The 24857-nt window shown below is 36.4% G+C and overlaps 5 protein-coding genes across 14 annotated transcripts; 3 read left to right on the forward strand and 2 right to left on the reverse strand.

The window, feature by feature from the left end:
• Positions 1 to 92: 92 nt before the first annotated feature.
• On the forward strand, positions 93 to 3032 carry PAP16 (purple acid phosphatase 16). The gene is made up of 5 exons (XM_023670859.2): positions 93 to 427; positions 672 to 896; positions 964 to 1246; positions 2097 to 2262; positions 2393 to 3032. The coding sequence occupies exons 1-5, from the start codon at positions 184 to 186 to the stop codon at positions 2621 to 2623; spliced, it is 1149 nt and encodes a 382-aa protein (XP_023526627.2). The 5' UTR covers positions 93 to 183; the 3' UTR covers positions 2624 to 3032.
• Positions 3033 to 5121: 2089 nt separating this feature from the next.
• Positions 5122 to 7387, forward strand: LOC111791742 (protein IQ-DOMAIN 12-like). The gene is made up of 5 exons (XM_023673212.2): positions 5122 to 5452; positions 5550 to 5846; positions 5926 to 6159; positions 6529 to 6660; positions 6800 to 7387. Exons 1-5 carry the CDS (start codon positions 5339 to 5341, stop codon positions 7145 to 7147), a joined length of 1125 nt encoding a protein of 374 aa, XP_023528980.2. The 5' UTR covers positions 5122 to 5338; the 3' UTR covers positions 7148 to 7387.
• Positions 7388 to 10973: 3586 nt separating this feature from the next.
• LOC111789948 (uncharacterized) lies at positions 10974 to 17539 on the reverse strand. Of its 9 annotated transcripts, none has more exons than XR_015420329.1 (7): positions 17381 to 17426; positions 16542 to 16934; positions 15897 to 16202; positions 15152 to 15369; positions 14932 to 15050; positions 11666 to 12012; positions 10974 to 11321 (listed from the first exon to the last, which is right to left on the reverse strand). XR_015420329.1 is itself a non-coding variant. In XM_087122333.1 (3 exons), the coding sequence occupies exon 3, from the start codon at positions 16909 to 16911 to the stop codon at positions 16585 to 16587; it is 327 nt and encodes a 108-aa protein (XP_086978459.1). In that variant the 5' UTR covers positions 16912 to 16934; positions 17032 to 17158; positions 17381 to 17477; the 3' UTR covers positions 16242 to 16584. The 9 variants fall into 9 exon arrangements, 3 of the variants coding, with proteins under 3 accessions (XP_086978459.1, XP_023526456.2, XP_023526458.2); XR_015420326.1 differs by having other exon boundaries at positions 10974 to 11401; XR_015420327.1 differs by having other exon boundaries at positions 10974 to 12012; positions 15897 to 16158.
• LOC111789946 (cytokinin dehydrogenase 1-like) lies at positions 12558 to 16303 on the forward strand. Its single transcript, XM_023670681.2, has 5 exons — positions 12558 to 13200; positions 14913 to 15040; positions 15135 to 15395; positions 15503 to 15765; positions 15848 to 16303. The coding sequence occupies exons 1-5, from the start codon at positions 12606 to 12608 to the stop codon at positions 16230 to 16232; spliced, it is 1632 nt and encodes a 543-aa protein (XP_023526449.2). The 5' UTR covers positions 12558 to 12605; the 3' UTR covers positions 16233 to 16303.
• Positions 17540 to 18936: 1397 nt separating the features above from the next.
• Positions 18937 to 23547, reverse strand: LOC111789947 (hydroxymethylglutaryl-CoA lyase, mitochondrial). Of its 2 annotated transcripts, none has more exons than XM_087122816.1 (8): positions 23336 to 23547; positions 22377 to 22434; positions 21846 to 22025; positions 21617 to 21697; positions 21363 to 21526; positions 21075 to 21211; positions 20462 to 20577; positions 18937 to 19207 (listed from the first exon to the last, which is right to left on the reverse strand). In XM_087122816.1, the coding sequence occupies exons 1-8, from the start codon at positions 23506 to 23508 to the stop codon at positions 18938 to 18940; spliced, it is 1179 nt and encodes a 392-aa protein (XP_086978942.1). In that variant the 5' UTR covers positions 23509 to 23547; the 3' UTR covers position 18937. The 2 variants fall into 2 exon arrangements, with proteins under 2 accessions (XP_086978942.1, XP_086978943.1); XM_087122817.1 differs by having other exon boundaries at positions 23296 to 23435.
• Between the last annotated feature and the right edge of the window lie 1310 nt (positions 23548 to 24857).

Consider the following 24857-nt stretch of genomic DNA (forward strand, 5'->3'; position numbering starts at 1 on the left):
TCAAAGAATATTCCAAATATATATATATAATATATATAGAATATTCCAAATATATATATATATATATAGCAACAATCTGAGAGGGGCCCCTTTTGTCGTCGTTGCTCAAACGGCAAGTTCTCTTGAAACCTTACCTTACAATATAAAGCTCTGAGGAAGGAAGGTCTGTTGAGGAGTAACACGATGACGCAGACGCCCTTCATCGGGAAACTCGCAATATTCTTATCCTTCTTCGCCTGCGTCAGCTGCCTGACCTCCGCCACGGCCCCCGGCACCGTTCTCCGCTTCCGCTCAGGCTCCCCCACCTTCAAGATCGTCCTCTTTGCAGACCTGCATTTTGGGGAGGATGCCTGGACTGATTGGGGCCCTCTTCAAGACGCCAATTCCTCTCGAGTCATGTCCACTGTCCTCGACCTTGAGAATCCAGGTTCATTGCATTCCTTATCTTAAACTCGATTGAAACATTCCTGAGATTTAAGACGAAAATATTTGTTGCTAACAATAAAACTCGATTAAGACATTCCTAACATTCATATCATTGCATTCCTTATCCGAAAATATTTGTTCTAAGATATATGTTTAGCTTTAAGACGAAATAGAGAAGATTTGACTAGTTGTATCGATGCATTTGGATTTTAGAAAGCAAGTAATAAGGGATATTGTGATCATAGATTTGGTAGTATACCTTGGAGATGTGATTACGGCAAACAACATTCCAACAGCCAATGCAAGTTTGTATTGGGATCAGGCAATCTCTCCAACAAAAGCCAGGGGTATTCCATGGGCCAGTGTGTTTGGAAATCACGACGACGCACCATTTTCGTGGCCGATCGACTGGTTTTCTGCTACCGGAATTCCTCCACACCGTTGCCGGGACGATGCTACCTCGTGTTCAGGTGAATATATATATATATAGCCAACTCTACATTCATTAGATTGATGTTTTTGTGTTTTCTGGTTAAGGATTAGAAGAAGAATGTGAGTTTAGAGGCACACAACGGTTGGATTTGATGAAAAATGAGGTGAAGAATAGCAAGCTATCACAATCTAGAAATGGTCCAAAACATCTCTGGCCAAGTGTATCCAACTATTATGTCCAAATCTCTCCATTCTTTGATGATTGCCAATCGCCAGTAATGAACTTGTATTTCTTAGACTCTGGTGGTGGTTCTTATCCAGAAGTAATATCCAGTGCTCAAGTTGAATGGTTTCGGCATACAGCACAACAAATGAATCCTAATACTAGGTATGGATAGTTCTTGATCCCCGAATAATGCAAATTTAGTCTCGTATCAGTTAGAATTAAGATGTTTAGGGGGTAGATTTGGAAATTGTTAGAAACGATTGACTCTCCTTAGTGATATTGTGACATCCCACTTCAGTTAGAGAGGGGAATAAAACATTAATTAGGTGTGGAAACCTCTCCTTAGTAGACGCATTTTAAAAATCGTGAGCTGACGACGATATGTAATGGGCCAAAGTGGACAATATCTACTATCGGTGGACTTGGGCGGTTACAAATGGTATTAGAGCCCGATTTCGAGCAGTGTGCCAATGAGAATGTTGGCCCCACGGAGGGTGGATTGTGAGATCCCACATTGGTTGGAGAGGGGAACAAAACATTCTTTATAATTGTGTGGAAACTTCTCCCTAATAGACGCATTTTCAAAATTGTGAGGCTGATGGCGATACGTAACGGGCCAAAACGGACAATATCAGCTAGCGGACAATGTCTTGGGCTGTTATAGATATTGTTCACTTTAGATATAAACCCACAAGATTTAAGTGCTTTTGGTTTCACCAAAGGTTGCATGTTGACTAGATAAACATGAGATCATGAGTATATAAGTAGAGTCTTTTCAATGAAATTGGAATCAAACCCATGAAGGGTAACGTTGAAACTGGACAGTAACATACTATTGTGAAAGGTCTCTATTGCCTCTTCGTATTTCTTCTACTTCGTTCGGCCTCTGTTTATATGACTCTTATATTTGAGTTATTTGAGATAACGTAGAAGTATACGAGCTTAGGTTTAGATTGTTTTTGTACTTAGTTTTGGTTGTGATCCAATGGTATAATGCATGAGGGAAGAACAGCATACCAGAGATTGTTTTTTGGCACATACCAAGTGGAGCATACGAGGAGGTGGCTCCATCTTGCATAGAAAAGCCTTGTGTTGGTTCAATTAACATGGAGAAAGTTGCTGCTCAACAAGCTGAATTTGGCATCATGAGCCTACTTCAACAAAGACCTTCTGTCAAGGTATTATAATTAAGAAATAAACATAAATTCGTTCGTTCTCTTTTAGTCCTTAAAATTTGATTTCGATTATGTTCAAGTGGTCGAGTTTTTAAAATTGATTCGAGATACGTTGGATTTGATGCGTTTGTAGGCAGTGTTTGTAGGACACAACCATGGATTGGATTGGTGCTGCCCTCACAGTCCTCACAACACTACAAATAAGCTTTGGCTGTGCTTTGCAAGACATAGTGGCTATGGTGGCTATGGAAACTGGGCAAGAGGAGCTAGGATCATCCAAATCACCCATCAACCCTTCTCCCTCAAATCTTGGATTAGGATGGAGGATGCTCAATTACATAGTCCAATCACCTTCACTCCATAGATTCTCGAAACACAATCTTAAGCTCGTTACACAACATTTCAAAACCTATGCCGAAAAAGTCAAATGATTGACTTTTCTATGATTATCATTTAGATTCGTGCTCAGTGTCACGGTCTTACTTGTCCAAGGCGTGTTGTCTATGGCCACATGTCGGATGTCTCGGTCATGCTTGTTCAGGACGTGTTGTCTATAGCCGCATGCCCGTTCCAAACCCCTTTTAGATACTTTCATATTATACAGGTCTTTACTATTTCATGTTGTGTCAATATGAGGGTGTATAACCGTTCACCAAAATCATGTCTACACTTGCAAAGGCTAAAATGCCCCAAAATGTACTATAGGAGATATGACTAGTTGCCATTTTTTCCTACCATAAATTATATGTTATTTAAGCCGTGATGTTCATTTATTTGCTTATAGTCATATAATGTTGTTTTCTTCCATTTTTTAAAATCATTTTTAAATGTATTTCCTCATCACGTTTTCTACCTCATTTGTCACAAACATGACTCAAGGCTCGATCATTCGTCGACGTTCGAATTTCTCACGACTAACTTGTTCATTGGGTTAGAACAACTGTCATACAATCCTTGTCTCGCTGCCGCAAGAATGCAATTGTGACACTCAGCAACATAATGAATGCTCGTTCTTATGACAAATTAATCAAATTAGTCTTAATTAATCATTTTATTTTATAGAATATAGCAGTCAATTGGGAATGGGAATAAAAGAATTCAAAAGAAATCAATGGAATAAAAAAATTCAAGAAAAAGCATTTGAATCAATTGATACAATGCAAACTCATGATACCTTTATCAACCCATTTTAATATTAGCATCAATAATCCATCCAAATTTGAACATGAGTGTTCTTCACCGACCCTTTCAAAATTTATTTATTTATTTATTTTTGCAAAAACATCTCGTAACGCTGTCAGCAAATGTTGTCTTTTTTCTCCTTAAAATTTTTAAAACGCGTCTACTAGAGAGAGATTTCCATACCCTTGTCAACAATGTTTCATTTTTCTCTCCAACCGACGTGCTATCTCACAATCCACCCCATTTTTGAAGCTCAGCTTTCTTGTTGGCACTCGTTCCCCCATATGGGATCAGATGTGTTCCAATTACGAGTTAATATCGACTTTCACGATGTAATTTAAATAATTAATATTTATAAAAAAAAAAAAAAAAGGTTCATGAACTTGAATGGCAATCCAAGCATATATTATTTAAAAAAAAATTGATGTTAATTTTGTAGGTTAGGTGGCATTAGAACAGCTCAAAAGCTAGTTTGGTCTCATTGTTTTGGGCCACAATTTGAATGGTAAAGAGATTTAAAAAGGCTTTATTTCTTTTGGACAAGTCATCAACTGTTCACATGCCTCATCAATGGATCATTGGGACCAATTTGGTGGGCCTTGATGTGCAAACCACAGGCCCATTAGAGGAAATTATATTATTATAAAAAAGCATGCAATCTAAGGGAAAAAAATAGTAAAATAAATTAAAAAATTTTTAAAAAATTAAAAAAAAAAAAAATGGAGCTTTTGAAGCATGCTTGTTGAATACTTCTAACAGAGAAAAAAACAACTCAATATTATTTGTCAAAGGAAGGATTTAAAGTGGCACCACACTTTTATGTACCTTTTTTTGGTAGAGGGTTCGTTTAGTAGGTTAAATCACAAAATTTCTCGTTTTTATGTCTTATAACGGGGCATCGTGGTTTGACGTGATGTAACTATGAGGTCCCACGTTGGTTGGAGAGGGAAACAAAGCATCTCTTATAAGGATGTGTAAACCTCTCTCTCACATACGTGTTTTAGAACTGTGAGAATATCGACTAGCGTGTCTTCAGACTGTTACAAATGGTATAAGACTAGATATCAAGCTGTGTGCCAACGAGGACGCTGGCCCCCAAGGGGGTGGACTGTGAGGTCCCACGTCTGTTGGAGAGAAGAACTAAACATCTCTTATAAGGGTGTGGAAATCTCTCCCTAACAGACGCGCTTTAAAACTATGAGGCTAACGGTGATATGTATATGGGCTAAAACGGACAATATCTGCTACAACTTGGGTTTACAAGTCTCGATTTTGAGCTACCAGAGGAGGTAGACCTTCGGTGTCGCCTTCAGGGAAGCCCACCAATACAGAATTTCAAGTAGGGGCGAGAAACATGAGAAATGAGTTCATGCCACGACGATGTATATGGAAAGAAATTGGACGGAGAGAATATATTAATCAAACGGAAAGAAAGAAATAGAATAAGAAAAGGTAATATGAACATATATAGATATATATATATATATATATATATATATATGTATGTATAGGTTTTGATAAAGAAGATTATTTGGAAAAGATGAGGCAGGTAATGGGACCAAATAGATGATGATAATGATTAAAGATTGGTGTCACATGCATAAGTTAGGGAAATGGAACCACATATATATGGACTCATTACATACAAATTGATATCAATTAAGTGCTTCCACCATAACAGGAACACTTTGAACTAGTCCATGGCAGTTGTGAATTTGACAGTTGGAGGTGAGATAAAGCAGCAAAACATGCCACAAAAGCCCCCTTCAACCCACACCTAGATCACTTTCTTCACTCTTTTTCCTACGCCTTTATGCTAGCCTTGGGTTGGGTTGGGTTGGCTTGGGTTGGCTCTGTTGATATCGATATTCGGATATAGGACATCAACATCGGATGAATGATCTCTCTGTTCTTAGAAGTTAAACATGGTGTTCTAATGGCAAAGACAATGTGTTGGATTGGTTGGGTCAAGAGGCTTTTTGGTTCTGACCCAAAAACTAAATCAGAAAAGGTTTGATTCATTTACTTTTTTTTTTTCTTTGTGTTTTTCAATTTGGATTCAGATTTGAATTGCTTTGATTCTTGTTGGGTTTGGTTTTAATGTTTAGAAATCTAGAAAGTGGAGATGGGTTACTCAAAGATTCAAGGTTAAGAGGTGCCAAGTGATTGCACCACCACCACCACCACCACAAACAGCTCTGAATGAAGCAACGGATGAGAGGAGGAGACAGGCTTTGAGTGTTGCTGCTGCCACAGCTGCTGCAGCTGAGGCTGCCGTTGCAGCTGCCAATGCCGCGGCTGAGGTTGTCCGCCTTACGGCCGCCTCGGACTCCTACTGTTCGTTCTCGATGAGAGATCGAATCTCGGCTGCCCTTAAGATTCAAAGCTATTTCAGGGGATATCTGGTAGGAAAAGAGATATTGTTATTTTAAAAAGTCATTTCAAACTCACTCGATCGATCTTAATCTTAATGTTTCGAGGTAGGCAAAGAAGGCCTTGAGAGCACTTAAGGGAATAGTGAAACTTCAAGCAATAGTTCGCGGCCGAGCCGTGAGACGTCGAATCGACGCCGTTTTGAACCGACCAATGATAATCGAGGAAAGAAGGAATTCAAATGTGTTTCAGAAGAAAAGTTTCATTGCAGAAAGAAGTTGCAATAGCTGTGGGAAGAAGGTGTTCATCCAGCCAAAAGAGGAGTTTGAGGAGGATGAACTAAAGGTATGGAAAAGCGTTTCTAAATCAATAGCTTTATGAAGCCCACCGCTAACAGATATTGTCCGCTTTGGCCCGTTACGTATCACCTTCAGCCTCACGTTTTACGCATTAACTAGGAAAGCCCAGAAGAAGAAACTCCGCTTTGGCCCATAACGTATCACCCTCAGCCTCACGCTTTACACGTTAACTAGGAAAGCCCAGAAGAAAAAACTCAAATAAGACAGTATCTGGATGAGTACTAGTTCCGTTGTGTAACTCTGAAAGACGCGTTTTAAAAACGTCCTAAAAAAGGACAATATCTACCAGTAGTGGGTTTGAGACGTTACAGTTTCCGAGTACTAACCCGTTAAGGTTTGTTTATTATGATATCAGCTTGATTTGAACAGCCTAAGAAACTGGGATGGCAGCAGTCTCTCCAAAAGGGGCATTGAAGCCTTGCATTTAAGAAAGCAAGAGGCAATGATGAAAAGGGAAAGAATGTTGAAATATTCATTTTCACATCGAGTAAGTACATTCTACACGTCAATTACCGCTAAGCTATGTTCCTATAAGCATTACCTGCCCGAAAACCTTAAACATAGGCAAATATTTTCACGAACGCTCACGGATTCCCATTACGTGGGGTCGTTTCGCATCATCTCAGGAAGGAAGAAACATCCAAATGACAGAAGAAAGTCCAAGGAGAAGTTTGAGGCCAAGTGTGCACATAAGTTTAGTAAGTGATGTGAATATGAGCTCACAATACTCATCGCCAAGAAGATCATTCGGCCATTTGAAGCATAATTGCTCATCAGGCGGTGGTGGCTATGAGGGCTGCATGCCCACAAGCTGCTCGCCGGTGTTCCCAACGTATATGGCGGTGACAGAGTCTGCTAAGGCTAAGACAAGGTCAATCAGCACTCCTAAGCAAAGGCTATCATTTCTTAATGATGTCTCCTTTTGGTCATCTTATGAGGGAGAGTTTATGAGGAATATGTCTAATCAAGTTTGAGAATTGCCTTTTTTTTGGTTCTTGTTTCATCTTTGTGATTGTGTTTTTGCTTGTTTTTCTACGAATTTATGTATTTTCGAGTTTTGTTATGCTCTATATACTATATTGATTTTCTTGTTGGTGTCGGTGTCGGTGTCGGTGTCGGTTGGTTCTTCGACTGTTACACCTCGGTTACGGGTTAATAGAGAATTTTCACTTTGTTTATCCGTTTTTGCTCGTGGGTGGATTTGATAGGATGACAGATGCTTTACAATGGTATGATATTTGTTTGTTTTGGATGATATAGTCTTTCCTTGTATAAATGGAGATAATTGTCCTTACCTTGATTGCATGGATTTCTCGGTTTCTTAGTTAGGATGAAACTTGATTTGTACTTCTAACAATCTTCACGATTGAGCTTTCTTAACGACTGGAGCTTGATGTTTATCTCGAGGCACGATTTGTTCATCTTGAGGTAAAACCCACATAGGGTATTGTGAGATCCCACGTAACACTCTCCACGATTGATGGTAATACGTAACAAGCTAAAATTGACAATATCTGTCAATGGTGGGTTTGGGCCGTCCAAATGGTATCAAAACTGGACATTTCTGATAAGAGTGTGCTGTTCCAAATGGTATCAAAACTGGACATTCCTTATAAGAGTGAAACTTTTCCCTAACAAATGCGTTTTAAAAACCGTGAGGCTGACTGCAATACGTAACGAGCTAAAGCGGACAATATCGATTAGTGGTGGTCTACGTAACGAGCTAAAGCAGACAATATCGATTAGTGGTGGTCTTTTCTTAGACTGTTACAGGCACGAACACCGATTACACTACTCTAGTTGATTCGTATAAGAAGATTGAATCTTAAAATGTTTCGCTTTATAAATTTTCCAATTAAAAAAATATATATTTTATATGATGATCATATGCCAAAACAAAATGAAGAACTCAAATTGGGCCTGAATGTAATTAAGGCCCACAGACATATGGAGACAAGCCCAAAGCTAAAAATTGATACATCACATAAAACTTAATTAAGCCCAATTAATTAGGGGCTAATACTTGATTAGTGATTCTTAAGAAGGGGCTTAAGTAATATCCTTTAAAAAAAAAAAAAATAATTCTTAGATACGAAAGACTCATCAACCGTTATTATCTTACAAACTCGAGTTCAAAAAATAGGACATACAATAACGGTTTCAGCCCACCACTAGCCGATAATGTCCATTTTGGTTTGTTACATATCACTATCAGCCTCACAGTTTTAAAACATGTATGATAGAGAGAAGTTTCTACCCCTTAAAATAAATGTTTGGTTCCCCTCTCCTACCGATGTGTACCCTCGACTACGAGACCAAAAGCTCGAATACCTCCCACCTGTTAATTGATGAATATATCATTCACATGATACTCGTTGCTTCGTAGACACAATAACCAAAATAAACTGAATTCTCTCTAATTCACGTGGGCTATTACAAATCATTAAGCCATTATTTGGTGGAAAAATCGTAGATAAACCGAATATAAGAATCAACATGTCCCAAAAAAGTCATCAATCCCTTCATTTCAACTTTGGCTCTATCTACTTTGATTCCTATTTTAGAAATCGTGTACTCGAAAGTTAACGTTCTTTTATCATAAAATGATATTTTTTGGATAAGTGTCGAAAGATTCTTCAAAGACAAAGAAATCATATCTATGAACGTTTCTATTATTGATTTAACCATATATGAAAGTGATTGTGCGTCTTTCGAAGGTTGTTAGAGTACTAAAAAATTCAAAACACATTCTAAAGAAAAGGCAAACGTGTTATAAATGTAGGTGAAATTGGTTTTTTCTTAATCTCGAGGAGCTACAGTAATTTGGTTATATCTAGAAGAACTAAAAAAAAAAACATAAAAGTTTGGCTGATCTATCCCACATTTGATATAAGAACGACAAAGAAAAATATGTTCTGGTTTTGTTTCGAAGTCACATAATTAATATTTTAATATTTAATATTTTTTAATTACAATTATTTCATTATTAATTATAGGAAAAAACTCGAGGATATTAGTGTAATCTTGAAGAGTACGTGGCTGACATATGAAAGCATTATGTTGAAGTAATAATCTAAAGAGTTTATATTCTAGCATATGGATAAAATTTAATGTTTTATTCTTGTAACACTATTGATATGACCTACTCGGTAACACTCAAAGGAGGATCATACACAAATTGTTCAGTATAAAATCAATGGTACTTAAAGAGGAAGATATAATTATACGGGTAAAACAATTTATTTATTTATTTATTTATTTATTTATTATTATTATTTTTTTAAAACTAAACTGTTACTACAAGAATGATTTACACAATGGTTATATCTATGAACACAAATTGTCATATAATGCATAAGAATGCAATTCTAAACATTCAATTTAACATCTCGACCGTATGAATATACTTTAAAAAATATTAAATGGGTCAATCACAAATTTATTAGATACGTTTTAAAATTCAAAGATAAACGACACAAATACAAAATTTATAGATTTATCTGATATTTTTAAATACGCTTGAACTTTCAAAAGTTTCATTGATGCTCGAGACCTCAAAGGACAATAGATTAGGTTGGTAGGGTAATGATGAAGAAGCATATGGGGAACATGATAAGATACGGAAGGGAAGTATGTTCAGGAAACATGATAATAATAAACCCTCACAAACTCCGTACTCTCTTCTCTATATTCTCATTTTTTCCTCTTACAACCTAGGAGATTGTGACCATGCTACACCGATGGGGTCGTTCACCATTTTATAGACTACGGGAACCTACCCATCATTATTTATAATCTTTTCCATGGTCCAAGATACGAAGAAACTATTATATTTATACAAAATTAAATGACATACGTATTAATTTACAACGTTTAACCTCAAATTCATCAAAGGCGGATGACACACAACGAGAAACGAAAGTTGTCTTTTGTTATATTTAACGAAATGAGTATATATCGTTATTGTATATAATTGACCTGATATAAGTAAATCATCTCATTTTCACATGGTTGTATTTTATTAATTTTACCTCGAATATTTAGAAGAAAAAAAAGATGACGTAAGCCACATGGTAAAATTACATTTTGGTCCTCTTTCATTAAATGTATTCCTACTTTTTTACCAAACAATTTTTTAATACATCTTTCATAAGGCAGATATCAAGGAATATGTTTCATAGATTTTTCTAAAAAAAAATTATTAAAAAAAAATTATAAAAATTATAAAAAAAATTCAAAAAGATTCTTAAAATTAATAAATAAAATTTTTTATAACTCGTTAAGTCAAAATACCTATTATTTATATTATATTCATATAAATGAAATTTTGTTGCTTTTTTTTTTTAATATTTCATGGGTTTTTTTTTATATATAATGTAAATGTCATTATTTGATTAAAAATAATATATTTTTCTGTAATTTAATTTAATAAACAAAATACCTTTATTGTCGTTTATATTTAATAAAAAAAAAAAAATCTAGAGCTTTGTATAGCCATCTTAAATTTAGAATGATCTTAAAACCACTTGAGAGTAATTATTTCTTATTCATATACACTTACAACAATTCAAATATTAGCAAACAAATAAATTTCAATATCAATCACTCACAAAACTTTATCGAAGTACGAATAATGCGAACATATATAGTATTAGAATTTTGATGCCTCAACTAATTCCATGCCATGATTCATAGGAAGAACAAGCAAGCTATTGGACGAGGCATCGAACGGAGAATCTAGGCCGAGATAAGATTTGACACATCAACAAAGGTAGCATTATTGAGGGAGGGCCACAGATCTAAATATTAAATGTGAATCTTTTTCTAAAATGATGTAGGGACTAAGATATCAACAACGACAACAATAATGATAATAATACCACACATAGAAGCAGCAAGCATTAAAATGTTATCCTAAAATCAGAACTCACTCCCTCTTGGAAATCAACTCATGAAATTGTCTATTCAGAATCCTTATCATTCAAAAGGCCAATGGCCAAGGCACATCGACATCAATGCAGCTTGCAAAAAGATGGATGTCAATCTGTAAAACTTGGTAGGGCGACCGAGTAGCTTTCTACCACGAGGTGTTCGAGGTGATTTCTTTAAAGCTTCTGTCACAACCCCTCTCCTCACAAGAGACAACGACTACAATAATTGTACTATGTTCTGTTAGTGCTACATTGATTTATATGCCTCACATACCCATCTGTTCCCACCCTTCTCTCCTACATGGTATATGGTGTATATATTAGAGAAGAAAATGCTGCACATAGGGAGAGAATGCATAGATTTCATACCAGAATTCTAATCACTGTCCCTACTAATGTTCTTCAATCAAACTTCTTAATCTAGAGAGAGTTCGTGTAGGATATCGTAAAGCGTGTAAAATACACAAATAAACATGTTCCTTTAAGCAGAATGGAAACTAGGAATTTTCTTGAAAATTTAACTTGGGAGAGTAAAGGTGAGAGTGAGGAGAATTGTTGTACCTGTGGGGCTCCTCGTGGTGTTCACATGTTGAGGGACCCGCATGACCTTACTTACAGTGATCAAATACCTTTAAGACTTTGGACCATTCTCAATACATCACATCCCCAAGGAACTCCAGATGGTCCATTTCAACTCACCACTGTACTCCTTATCTTGCTTCAGTTCATCTCACTTTGTCACCTGACTTTTCTCAAAACAAGTATAATAATAGAATCAATACTATTCAAAACAACTTACAGTGCTTTTAATAGGCCTCACCCGACAATCTTCAACATCCCTTGCTTCTCTCCTTCCAATACAAGTTTATACTTATTGTTTTCAGCAACAGCGGTCTCCACTTTGAATTCTTCACCCAATTTTGCAGTTTCCATCAGTCTGAGTGATAATATGGTCCAAATATGTTGTACGGAAATCTTATAAATGAAATATTCTAATGCTATCAAAGAGAACAAAAGAAAAACTAAAGAAACCAAATATGATTTTCTAAACAGTTTCTGTTGTATTTAAATTAAGTGCGAGAGTTCATTAAGATAAGTGTCTTATTTAGGGGAAAAAAATAAGACACTTATCTAATATATTGTTCTTAAGAGGGGGAAAAGAGAAAAAAACGACATCAGCAACAGTTATCTCAACCAAATGCCGCCTTTACATTAGATCCCAGAAAAAGCTGAGGTAATAAAGATGCCCACCTACCCAAAGACAAGACAGCAAGTAAATAACGTCTGAGCCGAAGTTGAAACTGCTCATTAGACAAACAAGCTCTTTAAATTCTCTTCTTCCACCTCCAATTACCTAGAGCTCTTCTACACCACTTCTTTTTTCTTTGCCTCATAAAGGAAATCAAGGAGAAGCTCAATATTTAGAAACATGCGGTCACCATTTCCTAGCTTTCTCAACAACAACAAAATCTTACTCTTCAAAATTTGCATTATTCTTTTCATGAACTGTGCTACTTATAGAACCAACCTTTGTTTCACCAAATGTTTCGGGGAGCCTACTGGTGACCCTCCTATACAATCTTCTTCTAAACTGCTTTCATCCTTGGAAACAATAAGCCTAGATGGACACTTTAGCTTTAAAAACAATCAAGCAGCAGCTAAAGATTTTGGCAAAAGATATCACATGCTACCCTTAGCAGTTCTACATCCACATTCAGTTCGTGATATTTCAATTACATTAAAGCATATATTTCAGATGGGTTCAGGAACAGAACTTACAGTTGCTGCAAGGGGTCACGGCCATTCTCTTCAAGGTCAGGCACAAGCCTTAAGAGGCGTAGTTATCAATATGGAGTCCCTCAAGGAACCAGCCATGCAGGTTCACAGTGGAAACTTACCATGGGTGGATGTCCCCGGAGGAGAGCTGTGGATAAATATCTTACATGAAACGCTTAAACATGGCTTAACACCAAAATCTTGGACTGACTACCTTCATCTTTCTGTGGGTGGTACTCTATCAAATGCTGGTATTAGCGGGCAAGCTTTTAGGCATGGACCTCAAATCAGTAACGTCCACCAGCTAGAAGTTGTCACAGGTACTCTTTCGTTTTCTAGCTTTTCACTCCTGCAGTGATTGCACAACTAGTTCTTTTGAACTTATAACCTCTTTTCTGTCACCAAATTTGGGTATAAACTTTGCTGACCTCCCCAAGTATAACAGTTAAAATGATATTTTCCAGCCAAATCATTGCTCAGGTGGCTTACCCTCAAATAAAACATTGGAAGTTCAAATCTCTCACATAATCTCCTCAAGTTCTTGAACCTATTTAAAAATCAAAACTACAAACAAAAGCACTCTAACGGGAAATTTGATTTCCAAATTATCGAAATTGGATACTGATGATAAACCTTCCAAACTATACTTGATCATCAGGCAAATTGTGCAAACCCCACAATTTAATTAGGATGGACCCCAAAACTTGACTTAAAAATTCTAAATGTCAAATTAGCATTATTCTAGTACCCTCCATTTAAATCTCTTTCTCAACTACTTTTCTCTCTTAAGTATGTCCCTCACACACATATTCCGCTTAAAATATTATATTATATTTATTATCCCTGTACCAACGTTCTCTATCGAGGAATTAGGGAGGGGCCGCAATAAAGATAGATTTTGTGATTATACTGTACGATAGAGGGAACAAAAATATTTAATAGAGCAGAGTGGTTGGGAGAAATAATTATTAAGAAAGAGACTTTTCTTTCTCATCAGATAGAACCTTTATTGAGGCACCAAAATAACATGAAGTTCGAGGGATTTATTGTTAAAAGAACAGTATAATTTTGGAGATGCCTTCTTCATTTCACTTTGGGATGTAATCCTTAGTCCATAAACGCACAACAATGTAACAGTGCAAAAAATTTAAATACTACTTGTGTTATTGGCTGTAGGGATCCTCTGTAATTCCTCTTAGGTGAGAAGAAAAAGTTCACCACCCAACTTATTATAAATTGCTCACTCTATGTTCCTCCTCCAACTTAGATGAACAATCTCACTGTTGAGAAAATTGAGGGCAACAATAACATAAACCAAATATGAAACATGAATATAGACCATTATAAAATTTGATGAAGAGACTGAAAGACTCAAGTAATTTCAATCACAAACAGATCCAATTTACCATAAAAATTTTCAATAATAAATTTAATTTCATGACAATCAAATGATATTAAATACATTTGGAATCTTATTTATGTTGCATAAGTAAATATTGTGGTTAATAATATAGTCGAAGAAGCTTTGCAAGTATTGCTTACAATTCGATGCAAACATGGACAATCTTATCAACCTGAAGCTTCTTAAGAATCGAAAAAGATCACCCAAGTTAACATGAATTTTTGTAATTTCCTTTTACGATGGAAACTGTTGACCCCTAGACTCTTTCATTTTGGCCAACCCCCCACCGAAAGAATTAGAACAAACTCATGAAGGAATAATCTTCCATTCAGTGAAAAGGAAGGAAAATAAAAATGTTGGTATAACGTCCTGAGTCATGAAACCAACCCAATATGGAAGACGCGAAAAAGGGGAAATGGAAGCAGTGTGAAAATAGCCTAAACCTCTCTAAGAAATAAAAAATGACGAGAGGTTGCCAGGGGCCAAAAGCGCTAAAAATGGAGAAAGCCAAGGAGAATTAGAGAGAGAACTAAAACGAAGTCCACCAGAGCAAAAGTAACCAAGCTTCGAATTATTTCAATATTAAAACCTTGGAGGCAGACAAACCGATGTAGTTTCAATTGAATGCAGGAAAGGGCGAGGTTATTACCTGTTCAGCGCAGCAGAATGCAGACCTGTTTTACAGCGTACTTGGAGGCCTTGGTCAGTTTGGCATCATCACAAGGGCAAGGATTTCTCTAGAATCAGCACCAAAAATGGTAATACACCCTGCATTCCATCAGAATAGGTATATAATATAACATTTTTAGTGATATCTTGTAATGCAAAACACAATCCGCCATCTTTTGACAGGTAAAGTGGATAAGAACCTTGTATTCAGACTTCGCCATATTCTCCAAGGACCAGGAACATCTGATATCCACCAAGTACTCCTTTGATTATATTGAAGGCTTTGTTATAATAAATAGAACTGGCATTCTCAATAATTGGAGATCTTCATTTGATCCCAAAGATCCAGTTCAAGCCAGCCAATTCGTCTCAGATAGAACGACACTGTATTGTCTAGAAATGGCCATGTACTTCAACTCTGAAGAGACAGAAACTATGAACAAGGTGAGCATTGCCATAGACATTATCAGATATCAAGCTCATGACAAACAGCCAAAAAAACAGTTAAAAAACCAAATAATGTCATTTCCAAACTCTATGTGGTTGTGCAGAGAATTGAGAAGTTGCTATCACAATTGAGGTACATTCCAGCTACTCTCTTTCAGTCGGAAGTTCCTTACGTGGAGTTTCTGGATAGAGTGCACATATCTGAGAAAAAACTCAGGGAAAAAGGATTGTGGGAGGTTCCTCATCCTTGGATGAATCTAATGATCCCAAGAAGCAAAATACATGATTTTGCTGCAGAGGTGTTTGACAAAATTCTATCAGATTCTACCAATGGTCCCATACTAATCTACCCGGTTAACAAATCCAAGTACTTGTTTCAATAGATTTGTCCCAGAAACTCTACACTTACAATTTCCCCATCCTAATACAAATCAGTTTGGGTTGTACAGGTGGAACAATAAAACATCAGTGATCACACCAGACGAAGAAATATTCTACCTAGTGGGTTTCTTATTTTCTGCACTGCCAACTTCAACCGGAAAACAAAGCTTAGAGTACATTTTAGCCCAAAACCAAATAATTCTGGACTACTGTGTCAGGGATCTTCCTGGATGTACGCAATATCTGCCTCATTATAGCTCCCAAGACGAGTGGCAAGCTCATTTTGGCTCCAAATGGCGGGTACTGATGGAGAGGAAATCTGCCTATGACCCATTATCAATCCTTGCCCCGGGACAAAGGATCTTCCAGAAAGCCACCCCTGTACAACATCTTGTATCTAAAACAAACCACAAAACGAGCATCCTAGAAGAAGAGAATGCCAAAATGATATGAAAGGTCAAATAAATTTAAAATGTATTCTGTCGTAATATTACCATTAATCAGAACAAAAACTTTCAATGTCTTGACTCTTTGAGTTCTTTGTCCTCGAGAGGTTTAGGATTTAAAATCACAATCGAAGGTCCAATACATCATATCAAGCATAATTTTGAAAGATTCACCCTCAAAATCTATCTTGATGATTGCATTGGAAAGGGTCGTGATCTATATTGATTCAAAGACACAACAAAGTAATACATCTTCCTAAAGTGACATAAGACAAAACATGATCCTGTATAGACCTTGTAAACAAACCGTACTTACAAATGACTGAAGTTGGACACAAACAAAAATGCTCAAAGCGGAACTACTCAGTTTTTGTAGCTTCTTTCCAGCCAAGACCTGGTCTAGAAATCTCCCCCTGTGGTCCTTCATATGCTCGAGCACTGCGAATTGTAGCCTCAAAGTCAGTAGAATCACTTGCAACAGGAAGAAAACTACCAATATCATCCCTCGCACCAAACCCTCCAGCCCGAAAAACATCATCAGCCGACATGGAGGCCTCCATGCTCGTTTCTCCATCCATACCAATCTGTTGAGAAGGTTCAGTCTTCATGACATTTTCCCTACTTCTGTTAGTTTGCACATCTTGTGGTGAGCTTGAAACTGATTCTGTCACCTCTTTCTCAACCATCACAGAAGGATCTTCTCTCTCATCTGTTGTGAAAAAGAAAAGAAAACTTCAAATCGAGGGGAGGAAGGAAGGAAGACATTGAAATTCTCAGCAAAAATTAACAGATGAACTCCGACGTACAAGATACTGAGTTTGGGATGATTTTTCAAGATCTTTCTCGAACTCTTCAATGAAAATGTTGACAATTCTATGAAAATTTTGCATTTGAGAATGCACAAAACAGTTCTTACCAACATCATCGATTCCTCTAAAAATAATAGTCGGTTTAGATCCAGAGAGCAACATTGAAGCAGAATGATACTCGATGAAAACAAAATTAAAATCAAGACGAAGAATAGTAACCAAACAAAAAATTAAGAAAAATCAAACGCATAGTTATTCTACCGAATCGGCATGATTTTCATGGGAAGCAAATAGAAAACAGAACACTTGAGGAAGATTGAGAGGTGAGAAGGAATTTTGCACAAACCCTGGAGTGAAGAGGTCGGATGAACTTCCATAGCAGAGGCTATTGATCTCTAACGGTGGTTCCTCTCCTCGACTTGGATGTTTTGTGGAGCGGCAGAGGGCAACGTGTAATGGGAATATAAAGACGCGCGTCGAACACGTTTGCAATTTGAATACCAATCATTGGAATCCCGGGAAGGTACTGTTGACCCAAACCAAAAGGTTATTTTAATTTTCTTTTTGGGTTAAATTATAGAAAATAGTGAATTTTGTATTTTATTTTTAACATTAAAAAATTTCAATAATATCTTCAAAAAAAAATAAATAAATAAATAAATAAATCTCTTAAAAGTTAATATTTTTCAAAAACGTTATTAACACGGCTAATTTGAATTACAACTTATATAAATAACTCTTTTTTTTTTTTTTTTTTTTTTTTTTTGAGAAAAACTATAAAATAAAATCTCATAAAACTTCACAAAGCCCGTGAAATAAAAATTTCTTCAAAACTCAATAAAAATGATAAATAGTTAAATATAAAAATGGAGGCCTTCAAAACACCCTTTATAAGGGTGTGGAAGCCTTCGTAGATTTCTATTGGGGAAAAGGGAAAGGCCAAAAAGCTTGAACGAAAGCCCGGATGGAAAAACCTAAAGAGGACAATATCTAGATAAGCACTGGTTTCACTATCGTCTAACTCTGACAGACGTGTTTTAAAGCCTCGAGAGAAGCCCGAAAGAGAGCTTAAAGAGGACAACGTTACAGAATATAACAGTTACAGAATATAACAGCTAGACTAATTTGATCTAAAAAAGATGGCCAGAAAATCTTCACAGCTACAATTTTGGTAATGATCGTATCTCTTTTTATGCATTAAATCCAAATGTATTAAATCATTTCATTACTATTCTTTTTCTTCTTGCTATAATTTATATATTTCGATTGAACAGGTAACTTTAAACATTGGAGAATTGAAGAAGAGGAGAGAGGATTAAAGAGAGTGTTAAAAAAAAGAAATGTTAAGCGGTAGATTGAAACATGAGAAAGTTAATGAAAGAAGGTGGTGATCGGTGTAGATAAATGGTTTTCATCAATACACTAACGAGACCGTGCTCCATTATTTCTTCATATGCCCATCTTCCATCGAGACCGTGCATCTCTTCGACGCTTCATTCTCTGCATTCACAATGCTACTAAGTATTGAAAGCAAGAGTTTTCTTCACAGACATTGCCCTTGATAAGATGAACAGGAAATGTTCATTTCACCTAAACAGAATGATAAGTTGTCAATACGATTGGATTGGCTAACATGCTCATAATTCAGAGGGTTTGAGAGACCCCTTTGAGGTTTGGCCTCGTCTCGTATTCCGCTCACGTGTTTGGTCATATTTTTACTCGACTCGAGGCCTTTTTCTGTAGGTAAGGCTGCTCAGTTATTCACTCATAAATGCTTTCGTTTCGGGTTATATGAGAGCAACATACATAATAAAATACTTTTGCACCTAAAACTTAGAAGAAAGCTACTAGGGGTCTTGAGGAACAATATCAGAGAAGACGCAAGAATATAGTGTAAAGTACCTCATAATTTGGATGCAGTAGCTGTGCATTTATTGGGCTTGGAGGCAACTTTCTGCAATGCAATTGCTACTTTTGAAGCGGAAGGACGCCCCAGGTGCTTGGAGATGAAATCTCCAGCCAACATGAGCTTTTCAAGGTCTACGTTGGTCTTCACTCCAATTCCATTCAGCATATACACAACATCTTCAGTTGAAACGTTTCCAGAAGCACCTTTAGCATATGGGCAACCCCCTAGGCCAGAAACCGAACAATCCACCGTGCCAATCCCCATCTGTTAATAAGATGAGCTGTTTTTCTTCATCTTCATCTTTTGTATCGTTTTCAACATCATTATATCCATTGCATGTAACAGATTCGTTTTCATTATAACAGTTGATCAAATAGAGTGAAAAAACTCATAAGCTTAGTTTTCAAAAACCAAAATCAAATGTTCATCAAATGAAATCTTAGCATGGTAGCCCTCAACTTAGAATAATGCTTCTTTAATATATATATATATATATATATATATATATATATATATATATATATATATATATATATATATATATATATATATATAGTGTGCGATTAAATCCTTCAGTGGTATGGAGTCAGATGCTAGAAAATTCATTTCTAATAGATAATGCTACCAAGAAAATCGATACACTAGTTCCTATTATTACTCTGCTTGGATCATTGGCTAAAGCGAAATTTTGTAATGTGTTAGGGCATCCCATTAGTAAGCCGACCTGGATCGATTCGTCGGATTTTTCTATTATTGATCGATTTGTGCGTATATCCAGAAATCTTTCTCATTATTACAGAGGATCCTCAAAAAAAAAAGAATTTGTGCACGTGTATATTTATATGTTGTAATTAGGTACTTCATACATATTTTTCTCTTAATCAAATTCAAGATAGTCTTAGAAGCCAAGAGATAATGGCAGGCCCTTGGTAGTCAACATGCAAGAGGAAGCAAGTGAAAGGAGAAAAATTTAGTACTATGTTAGTACCTACTCCTCTTCATTATTTGACACATCAGTTACTAGTATATTATTGGTTAAATTGAAAATCTTTTCCTGGAACTTTTGAATAAAAGATCTATTAAACATAAAATTGAATTTCGCAAACAATAGGACAGTGGCCACTGCAAGTTAGTTATGTGAGCAAGTTGCCTAGGAGTAAAGAGGGCGTCAGAAAGAGATTGGGGCATAAGAGTGAGATCCCACGTCGGTTGGGGAGGAGAACGAAGCATCCATTATAAGGGTGTGGAAACCTCTCCCTATTAGACACGTTTTAAAAACCTTGAGGGGAAGCCCGAAAGGAAAAGCTCAAAGAGAACAATATCGGCTAGCGGTGGGCTTGGGGTGTTACAACAAATATTCTTGCTAACTGCAAGGTAGAGCAGGAGAGATAAGGTCTCTAATTTCCCTAAATTATACTTTGATACTCGCCAATAAATACCAACTCATTGGCATATTTTTTTTTTTTAAACTAGTAGGTTCCAACCAATTAAAACCAAGATGGAAAAAACAGAGATTACCTGAAGTGAGAGTAGGATATTGGACAGAGCTTGCCCATAAGTGTCATGGAAATGAACAGCAAGATTTTCAATTGGAACAACATCAACTACGGATTCAAGCATTGGAATCACAGTTCCTGCAGAGGTGAGAAAACTAAAGTTAACAAGAACATGAATGTTGCCAATGACTCCTGGAAGAGTTAGAAAAATTACTGTCAAAAAAGGATTCTTAAAACAAATATTTAAAAGAATCATTGTTAAATAATTGTTTAGGAAAAATTGAGTTCACCATGGGAACTCTTCTAATTAAGAAACTATGGAGATACAAGGTCCTCTTATATAAGAAGAAAATCCATTAATGAATAAAGAAGACACCGGTATAAATATGAAACATACACATAATACATAACTAATATTACAAAGGATATACAAAGGAAATCCTATAATGAAGTACTTACATCATGCTAGCAATGAAAGATATAAGTTAACCAATTTAGAATGAGAGGCATAGACCATACAGATACCTAATTTAACGTGCGATATAATCTTTCTTCGGTTTGTCCAAATGCCATCAGAAGATAGATTCTGTTCATATCCTCTGTGATTTTAAACTAAAGCTATTCCAAGAGGTTACCTGGAGTACCAACACCAATTGTATCGCCAAGGGATATTTCAGAGCATCCCATACTGTAAAGCTCCTTAGCAACGTATGCTACATTTGATGGGGGCACCATTCCTTCAATGGGACAGCCCACAACACATGATACATATCTAACATGTTTATAGGAGACATTTTCAAAATATAAAAAGTAAATCATATCAAACCAGGGGAGGATCAAATCATATCTAACATGTTTATACGAAATCAAACCAGATATCAGATATGTTATAGTAACTCAGTTTTCTGGTTCAAAGTACCTACCCGCGAACTGGAAGTGAGTGCTTTCTTGCAGCAACAGCAACTTCACGGTAACGACGGAGACTTTCTTCTATGCTGCAATTGATATTTGACTTTGAGAAGGATTCGGATGCTGAAGCAAAGATAGCTACTTCCTTTGCTCCAGCTGCAACAGCCGCTTCAAAACCCTATACAAAGCAGTCAAAAAATCTCATCAATAATCACAAAATGCATTCCAGATTAGTCCTACCTTTATATTTCTGTACTGAAGTTCATACCTTAATATTTGGGGTCAACACAGGAAATCGAGCACCTTCAACATTTCGAATTCCCTCCATAACATCGTTTGCATCTGCTAACTGAGGAAAATAAGAGGAAACGAGATTAATTAGTATATCTACAAGAAACTCAAACATGAAGGCAGAGTGCATGAAAAGTTGAAGTAATTGTTTTAGGAACACAAAAATATACCAACCAACATGTTCATTGACTATCAAGCCAAGTTACCTGAGGTACCCATTTAGGAGAAACAAAACTCGTGGCTTCAACAATACGCAACCCAGAAGAGACTAGCATCTTTATTAATTCAACCTTAACAGCAGTTGGTACAATGTGCTTTTCATTTTGTAGTCCATCTCTTGGACCGACTTCAACAATCTTCACAAACTGCGGAATATGGCGTAAATACTGCAAAGGCAGAAAAAACTCGTTCATCAAACAAATTCAATATATTTATTATTCTCCTTTTTTACATAAGAAACAGAAATCACTGAATATTTTAAATAACCATTATAATTGAAAACAACATTGCAAATAGTTAAGATTAAGAACACAGTACCCAAAATAAAACTTGTTTCAAATCATATGGGACAGAGATCTTGACTGGAAAGAGAACTCAATGGCAGTACAAAGGAAAAAAGTCATTTCAAAATTTGAAACACCTTTGTTGATTTTTTCGTAGACAGATCGATAGTTACTGGAGCTACCGTTTTTCAATTATAGTATATTTCACTAGGAACTGCCATTTTAGAACTTCACCTGGGACAATCTTCTCTTATTTTCTCTTGAAAGAACTGCATCTCCTCCATCTTGTTGACTGTGGAGACATAAATGCAGTGTTACATTCAAACTTAAGCATGAGACTTAAAGAAAATCTTGAATAAATACTACAAAGTACACACTTAATCTGTGTAAACAGCATTAGAAAAATATTGTCCATAAAGAGGAATTACATCTAATCAAATCCCAAAGATCCTCTCCAAACCTCTCCACCCCACAAGAAACTCTTGAGCTACTCTCAAGCCAAATGCCCCGCAGCCGAAGAACCCGTCCTTTTTCATGGAAAGGAGAGTTCAAGAGCACCTCAAACATCGAACAACACCCACTGTTACGAGCTTGCAACCCCAGAAGTCTTGAAAAAACTGATCCCACAGAGAGGTAATAAAATCACAATCCCAAAACAAGTGGTCTAAATCCTCTTTGTGTTACTAGAACTTCAAAGCCCCATTATACAAATAAATACACCAACCCGTGATCATACAAGAGAGCATACTCCCCACCAGAAATGACAAGAATCTGCCCTAATCTGTATTAATTGCTAAGCAAAGATTGAAACTAATCAAATTATTCTCTCCAATCATGTACCCTCCGAACAATATGTTGTTTCTTCCAAACTAGACCCACTTAATAGTTTGGATTGCATTTACCCAAAGCTTATTAGCTCTACTCTTGAACGGATCCCCCCAAATTCGTCGAAATAGATTTCCCATCGTAAAATCGTAAAAGAATGCCCAAATTTCACGATTCCATCTTCCACGACTCACCCCATAAGGATTTAAAGAATTCTATCGCACATTTTCAGCGAAAAGATATTGCAACGATAAGCGATTTAATAAAAAAAAAAAACGAAAGCATCGAAAGGTATAATTAATTCTCCCTATAATCAGATCATACATACTGGATTACGAACTTGTGAAGAACAATCATTTCATCCATACCAGCAATTATCAACTTCTCCTTGTATGCCAAGACCGTTAGTAGAGCTGACGCCTACATGCGAAGCCGAAGATGAACTAAGAAACCGGCCGGAAATTCTCATGGTTGGATTATATCCATGGCGCCAAGACAAACCCCGTCGAGTCAATTTAGCAGAAACCTTTGCCGCTTGCATCGTCCTAAATCAATAAACAAGAATGAAGATCAAGATCATAGGTGGATAAATCCATCTCTTTGTATACTTACTCGTTTCTTTCACGTGCAACGCACGTGATTTTTCTTCATTTAAACTAAATGGCTAATTATGATGATCATATTATTTAACTTAACCTAATATTAATTATATAATTTTATTTGTCGATATTTGTTTTTTTTAATCGTGCCTTGAGTTAGAAATGTTCATTTAATTCATAGGGTTGAGACACTGCACGGGTTCGAGACGGAAAATCTCAGTTAAATAGAAAATTGAGAGAGTGTGAAGAGAGATTTTTTTCGGTTGACGAAACAGGGCAGAGGAATAGACAAGTGTTACGTTGTCCATCTTTGTTCTTGACCTCCGTCTCGCCCTGTATGTATATATGTATGTATGTATGTATAGGTCTCCTCACCCCACGTATAAAAATCTAAATATCTTTCTTCGACCTATTTGATGTCACCACCACCACGAAAAAAAATTTACTATGCTCTAATTGAATGAACAAGATGAATAATTAGTAATTAGTCGTTATATATTTTTTTTGTTATAAATAATAAATTACGCTTTCTAAAGCTTAATTGTTCATTTAAACTATGTGCTAAGTGCACGTCCTTGTAAGTCTTGCTTTAGTCTCATAGTATTGTAATAAACTGGGATTGTAACAGCTCAATCTTACCGCTAGTGGATATTGTCCTCTTTGAGTTTTTCCTTCCGGGCTTTCCCATTACGCGTTTGCTAGGAAAAGGTTTCCACACCCTTATAAAGGGTGTTTCGTTCTCCTCCCCAACCAATGTGAGATTCTCACAATCCACCCCTTTCGGGGCCCAGCGTCCTTACTGGCAAATAGTCCAGTGCCTAACTCTAATACCATTTGTAGCGGCCCAAGCCCACTACTAGTAGATATTGTCCTCTTTGGGCTTTTCCCGTCTTTCAGAGTTATACAGCAGAACAGGTGCTCATCCAGATACGGTTCTTTTTAGGCCTTTTCCTTATGGGCTTCCCCATTATGCGTATGCTAGAAAAGGTTTTCATACCCTAATAAAAGTATGTTTCGTTCTCCTCTCCAACTAACGTGGGAGACTGTGTCCTCAACCAATATGAAATTCTCACACTTTGCCGCTCAACTTATAAAGTATTATTTTTTTCACGAGAGAACAATATCAAAATAAAAAGTAAATAAAATAAGAATGATAACATAGGGAACCTCTTTCGTCCCATCTTAATCATAAACATAAATGTCTTGTCTTTGTCGATCTATGAGCCAAGGAAGTTTCCAAGAAGCTCAACCAAACCTCCCTCACAAATTTACAACAATTAATTCTATATTT

This window comes from Cucurbita pepo, chromosome 3 (genome assembly GCF_057944985.1).
Source record: "Cucurbita pepo subsp. pepo isolate OVF chromosome 3, ASM5794498v1, whole genome shotgun sequence".
Lineage (NCBI taxonomy): Eukaryota > Viridiplantae > Streptophyta > Magnoliopsida > Cucurbitales > Cucurbitaceae > Cucurbita > Cucurbita pepo.

Coding starts and splice junctions, on each gene's coding strand:
- LOC111789946 (XM_023670681.2), top strand. CDS start 12,606: ATGAACTGTGCTACTTATAGAACCAACCTTTGTTTCACCAAATGTTTC. Junction 15,041..15,134: donor TAGAATCAGCACCAAAAATG/GTAATACACCCT, acceptor ATCTTTTGACAG/GTAAAGTGGATAAGAACCTT. Junction 15,396..15,502: donor AGACAGAAACTATGAACAAG/GTGAGCATTGCC, acceptor GTGGTTGTGCAG/AGAATTGAGAAGTTGCTATC.
- LOC111789948 (XM_023670688.2), bottom strand. CDS start 17,411: ATGGAAGTTCATCCGACCTCTTCACTCCAGG. Junction 16,935..17,380: donor TCCGACCTCTTCACTCCAGG/GTTTGTGCAAAA, acceptor TTTTCACAACAG/ATGAGAGAGAAGATCCTTCT.
- LOC111789947 (XM_087122816.1), bottom strand. CDS start 23,508: ATGCAAGCGGCAAAGGTTTCTGCTAAATTGACTCGACGGGGTTTGTCT. Junction 21,698..21,845: donor CTCCTAAATGGGTACCTCAG/GTAACTTGGCTT, acceptor TATTTTCCTCAG/TTAGCAGATGCAAACGATGT. Junction 21,527..21,616: donor TGTTGACCCCAAATATTAAG/GTATGAACTTCA, acceptor TGCTTTGTATAG/GGTTTTGAAGCGGCTGTTGC.
- LOC111791742 (XM_023673212.2), top strand. CDS start 5,339: ATGATCTCTCTGTTCTTAGAAGTTAAACATGGTGTTCTAATGGCAAAG. Junction 5,453..5,549: donor CAAAAACTAAATCAGAAAAG/GTTTGATTCATT, acceptor TTTAATGTTTAG/AAATCTAGAAAGTGGAGATG. Junction 5,847..5,925: donor GCTATTTCAGGGGATATCTG/GTAGGAAAAGAG, acceptor GTTTCGAGGTAG/GCAAAGAAGGCCTTGAGAGC.
- PAP16 (XM_023670859.2), top strand. CDS start 184: ATGACGCAGACGCCCTTCATCGGGAAACTCGCAATATTCTTATCCTTC. Junction 897..963: donor CGATGCTACCTCGTGTTCAG/GTGAATATATAT, acceptor TTTCTGGTTAAG/GATTAGAAGAAGAATGTGAG. Junction 1,247..2,096: donor CAAATGAATCCTAATACTAG/GTATGGATAGTT, acceptor AGGGAAGAACAG/CATACCAGAGATTGTTTTTT.